The 8473-nt window shown below is 42.2% G+C and overlaps 1 protein-coding gene across 2 annotated transcripts; it reads right to left on the reverse strand.

Annotated features, from left to right (window-relative positions):
- On the reverse strand, positions 1 to 8467 carry LOC122775680 (myosin heavy chain, fast skeletal muscle-like). Of its 2 annotated transcripts, XM_044035764.1 has the most exons (29): positions 8379 to 8467; positions 8127 to 8245; positions 7807 to 7956; positions 7536 to 7706; positions 7138 to 7438; positions 6980 to 7044; positions 6798 to 6885; positions 6601 to 6718; positions 6395 to 6518; positions 5758 to 5894; positions 5408 to 5663; positions 5077 to 5319; positions 4330 to 4506; positions 4104 to 4249; positions 3916 to 4006; positions 3435 to 3824; positions 3211 to 3337; positions 3012 to 3130; positions 2733 to 2929; positions 2431 to 2614; positions 2154 to 2319; positions 1943 to 2067; positions 1340 to 1852; positions 1112 to 1237; positions 857 to 1027; positions 650 to 754; positions 451 to 546; positions 225 to 356; positions 1 to 110 (listed from the first exon to the last, which is right to left on the reverse strand). In XM_044035764.1, the coding sequence occupies exons 1-29, from the start codon at positions 8431 to 8433 to the stop codon at positions 90 to 92; spliced, it is 4713 nt and encodes a 1570-aa protein (XP_043891699.1). In that variant the 5' UTR covers positions 8434 to 8467; the 3' UTR covers positions 1 to 89. The 2 variants fall into 2 exon arrangements, with proteins under 2 accessions (XP_043891699.1, XP_043891698.1); XM_044035763.1 differs by lacking the exon at positions 1 to 110 and having other exon boundaries at positions 180 to 356.
- Between the last annotated feature and the right edge of the window lie 6 nt (positions 8468 to 8473).

Genomic DNA, 8473 nt, shown 5'->3' on the forward strand with positions numbered 1-8473 from the left:
TTTGAAAGCAAAGTGGAGAAGATTTATTTTTTACAGCATTTTTCACATCATATTATATGATTAGAAATCACCAATCCAGCCAGCATGCTTTACTCGGCAGCCTCTTTTCCCTGAAAACGCAAAAAAACAAAAGTATGACTTTAAGCAGGTTAATTTCAAACACCTTCAACTTTCAGTGATTTCTCTACTACATTTTAGTCTTTGTTTATCACACAGAAATGTACCTTTCCAGAGTCACGGCTCTTGGCTCTCAGCTTGTTGACCTGGGATTCTGCGATGTCAGCACGCTCCTCAGCCTCTTCCAACTCATGCTGGATCTTCCTGCACTTGGACAGATGAACATTGGCCTGCTCCTCCTGTTGTACAATATAAAGTAATTGGTCAAGATAGGTGAGCAGAAATACAAACAATGAAATGTTACATAATATGAAGTAAATGTGATGTACTTACAGCTTCCTCAGCCTGCCTCTTGTAGGCCTTCACCTTGAGCTGCAACTTATCAACCAGATCCTGCAGCCTGCTAACATTTTTCTTGTCCTCCTCAGTCTATCATAGAAAATACACAGATTATAATGTTAATGCATTGATATAATGCAAAGTAGGAAGTATAGTATTTGATTGATTTATGCTAAATCAACCATGACCATACCTGGTAGGTGAGCTCCTTCACTCTCCTCTCATATTTGCGAACACCCTTAACTGCATCAGCACCGCGTCTCTGTTCACCCTCTACCTCTGCCTCCAGCTCACGCACCTTCGGAAAACCACATAACATGGACAAGGTTTAGAATCAGGGTGTTTTTTAAGCTTCATTATTTTTATTCATCTGAGCCAATTTCTTTCATGGTTGTCTTACCCTAGACTCGAGTTTCTGAAGCTGCTTCTTGCCACCCTTCATGGCCAGGTTCTCAGCCTCATCCAGACGATGCTGCAGGTCCTTAACAGCAACCTCCAGGTTCTTCTTCATCCTCTCCAGGTGAGCACTAGTATCCTGCTCCTTCTTCAGCTCCTCAGCCATCATTGCAGCCTAGATAATAGACCATTTAATTAGAAATGCCATGAATAAAACACAATTTAGCTCAAGTAGGATACTTAAAAAATGTAAACATACATCAGTGATGGCTTTCTTAGCCTTCTCCTCTGCGTTCCTTGCTTCCTGAACAGTGTCATCCACTTCACCCTGGACCTGAACCAGGTCAGACTCAAGCTTCTTCTTGGTGTTCAGAAGGCTTGTGTTCTGAAAGATACAAAATACTTACTTAAGACATTGCATGCATATTGTCCATGTTATTTAAAAACTCTTTTATGAATGATTGAAGAAATTATTGCATTTTTTCACCTGAGAGTGCAGAAGTCCAACACGCTCACTGGCATCCACCAGCTCCTGTTCAGCAATCTTGCGACCCCTCTCTGTCTGTTCCAGAGCAGCTCTAAGTTCCTCAATTTCAGCCATCATGAGACCGTTCCTGCGGTCCACCATAGCAGCCTGTTCCTTGAGGTCTTCCTGGGCTCTGACGGCATCATCAAGGTGCAGTTGAGCATCCTTCAGCTGTGCCTGAACATTCCTGAGCTGCTTCTGTGACTCAGAAGCCTGGCGATTGGCATGGCTAAGCTGAATCTCCATCTCATTCAGGTCTCCCTCCATCTTCTTCTTGATTCTCAGGGCATCATTCCTGCTCCTGACCTCAGAATCCAGAGTGCTCTGCATGGAGTCAATCACCCTCTGGCTGTTCCTCTTGATCTGCTCCATCTCCTCATCTTTTTCTGCCAGCTTCCTGTCCACCTCACCCTTGATTTGGTTGAGCTCCAGCTGGACACGCAGGATCTTAGACTCTTCATGTTCCAGAGTTCCCTAGTCATAACAAAAAGAAACATTTTTTATCCTTGCCTCCAGGCCTAGTCTGCCATTAAAAAGTAATTTCCCATATTAAAAAAAACATACCTCAGCCTCCTCAAGAGCTGTCTGGATCTCAGACTTCTCAGTCTCCACCTGCTTCTTGGCCTTTTCCAGCTCATGGATGCTCTTACCAGTCTCACCAATCTGTTCAGTCAGATCCGAGATTTCCTCTGCAAAGACGTGTGTGTAAAATGTCATAAACCCAAATATGTGTGGACCACAGTCTAATTGCTAACACAATCAAATAGAAACCCACGTTGCAGGTTCTTGTTTTCACGCTTCATGGTCTCCAGCTGATCCAGAGCCTCCTCATAAGAGTTCCTCATTTTGAACAGCTCAGTGCCAAGAGAGCGAGCCTCCTTCTGAGCTCCTTCAAGCTCTGACTGACCCTCCTCATACTTCTGCTTCCACTCTGCCAAGACCTATTCAAATTTTACAGTTTTGTAGTAATCAGTATAGAGAAAAAAAATAACATTCCCTCCAAAAACATACTGTTGTGATTTTATGTTGAGGTTGCCTAATATAAACATTACCTTGTCGAAGTTCCTCTGCTTCTTGTCCAGGTTAGCAGCCAGTCCATTAGCTCTCTCCACATCAATCATGAGATCCTCCACCTCACTCTGGAGCCTCTGTTTGGTTTTCTCCAGAGAAGCACACTTGGAATTCACAGCCTCAATCTGTTCCTCAGCATCCTGAAGACGCTGAGCCAACTTTTTCCTATGAAAAAAATCAAAATGTATTTTCCAATGAAAAATTTTACATTTACCAATACCTAGGAACTTTTAAAACATCAGGAGGAAACATCTGGGCATGTTCTTGTTTGAGTAATACTCACTTGGCCTCCTCAAGCTCCTCAGTGCGCTGGATAGCATCAGTTTCATACTTAGTTCTCCACTGAGCCACCTCGCTGTTGGCCTTGGACATGCCACGCTGCAGCTCAGCCTTGGCCTCCTGTTCCTCCTCAAACTGTTCTCTTAGCAGATCACAGTCATGGCGAGCAGATTGCACTGCATGAGCAAGAGCATTCTTGGCCTGAAAGAAGAAATATAGATGAGTAAACAACATGTCTAAACCTAGCATAGGAATTTTAAGATGCTCTTAAAAATGTTTTTACCTTAACCTCCTCTTCAGTGTGTCTCTTCAACTCCTCAATCTGCTGAGTGAAGGCCTGTTTGCCTCTGGTCAGCTGGGAGACAAGGGCTTCCTTCTCCTCAAGTTGACGGCCGAACTCACCTTGAGAAAATGATCAAACATTTGTTTCAGTATTTGGTTTATATACAGAAGGTTGCTGTGTTTTTAGGTTAACTACATACCATTTTCTGTCAGGAGACGTGCTTTGTGTGCACTCAGGTCATTGATTTGACGGACATTTTCGTCATTCTTGGTCTTCAGTTCACTAAGTTGGTCCTCAAGTGTACGGCATATTTTTTCAAGATTTCCCTTGAGAGAAGACAAATAAAATATTACATTTTTGGTTGAGTTATATAATGTATCATACATAGTTAACTTATATTATAACACCTAAAGTATTGTCTACCTTTGCCTTGGCAACAGCCTCCATGTTGCTGGACAGGTCATCGATCTCCATCTTGTATTCACTCTTTTCCTTCTCAAGCTTCTGCTTGACACGCTGGAGGTTGTCGATCTGCTCTCCCAGCTCAGCCACGGTGTCAGCCTGCTTCTTACGAAGAGCAGCAGCAGTGGCTTCATGCTGCAGAGTGGCCTCCTCAAGGTCACGACGGAGCTTCTGGAACTCAGCCTCGCGCTTCTTGTTCATCTCAATCTGAGCTGCAGTGGCACCGCCGGCCTCCTCGAGCCTCTCACTGATCTCCTCAAGTTCCCTGGAGAGGTCAGCCCTCTGCTTCTCAACCTTGGCACGAGCAGCGCGCTCAGCCTCAATCTCTTCCTCCAGTTCTTCAATACGGGCCTTTTAAATATAAATATATTGGTCTTTAGTCACCATTCAAAGTTAAAAATATATAGTACTACTGTAATAAGTAGTGCAATATGTCTGTTACCTGAAGCTCCTTGATCTTCTTCTGGAGCTGAGCACCCATTGACTGCTCATCCTCAATCTTGCTAAGGAGTTGACTGGTTTCGAAGTCCTTCCTGTGAAATAAAAGTCCAAAGTAAGTTTGACCTGATATAGAAAATCTTTAGAATATGATTAATGTTCAAAGTAGTGATGGAAACCAAATTAGGTTACTTTTTAATTTTCTCCTCAGACTGCTGCTTGTCATTCTCAAGATCCATAATGGATTCCTGGGCCAGTTTGAGATCACCCTCAAGCTTTCTCTTGGCTCTCTCAAGGTCCATACGCAGCTTCTTCTCTTGCTCCAGAGAACCTTCAAGCTGCACATTGATATTAGTATTTAATGTCATGGTTCAAAAAGCGTTTTGTTTTGTAAACTTGAGTGATTTTGTAAACTTACATCATCGACTTGCTGCTCAAGCTTGGTCTTAGCCTTGGTCAGAGTGTTGACTTTGTCTTCCTCAGCCTGGAGGTCATCAAGAGTCTGCTGATGAGCCTCCTGAAGGGCTTTCTTCTCCTTGGTCAGCTTAGCAATGCTCTCATCCTGAGAGGCCATCTCCTCTGTCAGGTTCTTGACCTATGTTTTTAAAGCAAGATGTGGTTATTCATCAGTTGATGATTTTATTTGTATAGCGCCAAATCATAACACATCATACATTATCTCAAGGCACTGTGCATAGACAACATCATGGAGAGCAGACAAAACCCAAAAGTTCACACAATGAGCAAGCACTAGGCATCAGTGGAGAGAAAAAAACTGGAAGAAATCTGTGACAGAATCAGACTCAAAGATGTGCAGCCATCTGCCTCGACCGGTTGGGGTGAAAGGAAAAATGGGGGAGGAGAGGTGGGGGACAGCAAGGGGGAGAGAAAGCATAAGAGGGAGATGAGGTAGAGACAGAGGAAAGAGACCAGGAGCAGATACACAACAATTGTATCAAGTTATAAGTTTATACAGGACAGTGAGTGAGAGTTAGTGGTGGCATGTTTATAGACATACAATGTCATTTATACAAGCAGCAGCAGAGGTTGTTGATAAAAATGATACTGATATCGACTTTTAATTTTAGCTTAATAATAATAATAATAATAATAATAATAATAACAATAATAATAATAATAACGGTGATGATATTTAAGATAATACCTTGTTCTCTGTGGCATGTTTCTCCTTCTCCACTTTGGCCAAGGTCAGCTCCAGATCATCAATATCCTTCTTCAGCTCAGAGCATTCATCCTCCAGCTTTCTCTTCTTGCCAGTGAGCTCAGCATTCATTTCTTCTTCATCCTCCAATCTCTCAGTTGTTTCTTTGAGTTTTGCCTCAAGCTGAATCTTGCTCTTGATGAGTCCCTCACATCTTTCCTCCGCATCTGACAGATTCTCTGATTCCTATGTCATTGTAATAACATAAGAGTTTGAACGTCATTATTTGATCAACAAAACTTACAAACGTTACACCTGTTAAATGTGCACTTACGGATGCCACTTGCAGCTGCAGATCGTTCTTCTCCTGCAGAAGAGAAACCATCTTCTCCTCCAGCTCCTTCTTCTTGGCCAGGGCAGTAGCCAAGTCTGAGGTCATCTTTTCATAGTTCTCCTTCATCTGCTGAAGCTCCTTCTCAGTTTCAGCACTCTTCAGCAGAGGCTTGATCTTGTAGTAGACCTTCATCCATGGCCAGTGCTTGACATTCATGAATGAGCGGACGTTGTACTGGATGGTATAGATGGCTTCCCTGTGAACAATAAATAGTCGTTTCAAAAATTGGTGTTGATGGTGGTGATTTTATACTATATCTCTGTGTACATAAGAGCTTATTTTCAACATGCCTCCTCTCCATCATCTTCACAAACTCCTTTCTCATGAGGTAAGCACGACAGAGAGCTTGAGTCATAGTGACAAGAGATGCCAGTTTTTCATCTCTCAGCTCCTCAAGAGTACCCAACAGACCAGCCTTGAAGAACACCTGAATAAACAGAAACAAATTATATTTAGGTACTCCAAGTGGTTCCAAGGCCTTGAGGAAAATCGGGTCATAGAAATTGCTTTGGAAAATCGTCAGTGAGATGGTCAACCAGGTAAGAATTTGTGAGGTACAACAATCGAGCAAATTAACTACCATGGTAACTGACTAAATTCAAGCATCACTTACAACCTCTGCTAAAATACAAGTCGGCTCCTTTACTTCCTGCCTATTGTAGTTAAGGGGAAACTTGGACTTTTTAAATTAACTAAAGGCAAAGATCAAAAACATTTACATTGTATTGTACAAGTTCTCTAAGTAGCAAGCCCTGAGAGATTAAAAATGGCCTAAAATGAAAATGGCGTTCATAGGGGCGTCGTGAGGGGACTAAAGTGCAGCACTGCTCCATCCCTCTGAGCACATACTCTGTATTCTGTAATTTGGTAATCTCTCCAGGAAGAGAATGTGCATATTGAAGTAAAACAATTAAGTCATGGTCTTACCTTTGTGTGTCCAAATCTGTACTGGTCATGATCAATATCAATTGAACCCAGCAGCTTTTCTGAAGCCTTCTTGTTGTCGATGAACTGGCCTTCAGGAATGACACTGGCATTCAGTACCTTGTACCTTTTTGAGAAAGAGTAAAAGGTCAGTGTTTCTGAACTTTGTGTAAAATACTGGGAAGTTTTTGAAAATTGTTTGGTGTCACCTCTGTTTGAAGTCACCGTAGAGGATTCTGCTGGGGAAACCTTTTCTGCAGATTCTGATACCTTCCAGTACACCATTACACCTGAGCTGATGGATGACCAGGAAGTTCTCCATCAGACCTGTTGATTAGACACCATATTAAGCCATTCCGAAAACACACAGTCACACCCAGACACTCATAAAGTCATATGTCTGTACCTGGAGTCTTTGACTCATTGGGAATCAAGCAACGCACAAAGTGAGGATGGGTGCTCCTCAAGTTTGTCATCAGCTTGCCCAAGTTCTCCTGTAGATACATAATATTACAAATTGTCGTGAAATTTCACATGTGTATTAATTAAAAATCTAATTTGTAATGTTATTCATTAGTTCAACCTTACCCTAAACTGTGAAGACACAGTCTGCATAGAACCACCCTTCTTCTTGCCTCCCTTCTTGGTGTTATCTGTTTAACACACAAACCCATGATAGTTTTTCAAAAATGTACTATATGTTAAATCTTTTTTGCATGTTTTAATTCACTTGTGGGACATCATACCCTCAACAACGGGAGGATACAGGGCAGCCAGCAGTTTAACTGAAGACTTCTGGTACAGCTGCAGCACAGACTCGTTCAGTGGGTCCTTGTTCTTGTCCAGCCAGCCACCGATATTGTAATCCACAGTACCAGCATAGTGCACCAGGGAGAAGTGAGCCTCAGCCTTGCCCTTTGCAGGTTTGGGCTTCTCAAATGCTTTGTTTTTGCCCAGATGTTGATCATAGAGCTTGTTTTTGAAGGATGTGTCTGTTGCCTTGGGGAACATGCACTCCTCTTCAAGGATGGAGAAGATGCCCATGGGCTTGATGAAAATGCAGAGAGAAAGGTATTAAGTGAAGTAATTCTTTAGTCTTATATACAGTAGTATACAGTACAGTAGTAGTAGAATTGATGTATACCTTCTCAATCAGCTCAATACAGGCAGCCAAGTCCATGCCGAAGTCAATGAACTCCCAGATGATACCCTCCTTCTTGTACTCCTCTTGCTCCAGGACGAACATGTGGTGGTTGAAGAACTGTTGCAGTTTCTCATTGGTGAAGTTAATGCACAGCTGCTCCAGGGTGTTGAACTGCGAGAGAGCAAAATAATCAGCCTATCTCTTATGGGCACTAACAATGAAGCCGTTATGAAACAAATAAAGATGATGAGCTGCAGGGATTGAAGCTTACATCAAAGATTTCAAAACCAGCAATATCCAGGACACCAATGAAGTGGTTCCTTTGTTGCTTAGTGTCCAACATCTGGTTGATACGGATGACCATCCACAAGAACATCCTCTCATAGATAGACTTGGCCAGGGCAGTAACTGAGTTATTGACCTATAGAAAAAGAAATATATTTGTTTTGACTTAATCTGCGATAATTGTCGTTTTTGTCCACTTACTAGACTAAATAGAAGAGCAATAGTGGTACTCCTTTTGCAAGCATGATCTATTTATACTACAAATATACATTTGTTTGAAAAAAAATATCAGTATTTTTTGTATACCTGAGGTACAGTCTGTCCCTTGGTGACAAACTCATTTCCGACCTTCACTCTGGGATAGCACAGAGCCTTCAGCATGTCAGCAGAGTTCAGACCCAACAAGTAACCAACCTTGTCAGCATCTATAAAATGTTAGATCACTTAGAATTAATACAAGACTTGACAATGATTGTCCGTCATAGAAACCAATGTACCCAAGAACTTTACTTCTGTTGTTTACTTTAATATGACGGGAATATGATGAGAAGTACTCACCCTCTGTGCCATCTGGCTCAGCCTGCTCCTCACGCTGCTTCTGCTTGAACTTCATGTTACCATGGTGGATCACAGCACCGGTCAATTTGTAGATG

Source organism: Solea senegalensis, linkage group LG10 (assembly GCF_019176455.1).
Source record: "Solea senegalensis isolate Sse05_10M linkage group LG10, IFAPA_SoseM_1, whole genome shotgun sequence".
NCBI lineage: Eukaryota > Metazoa > Chordata > Actinopteri > Pleuronectiformes > Soleidae > Solea > Solea senegalensis.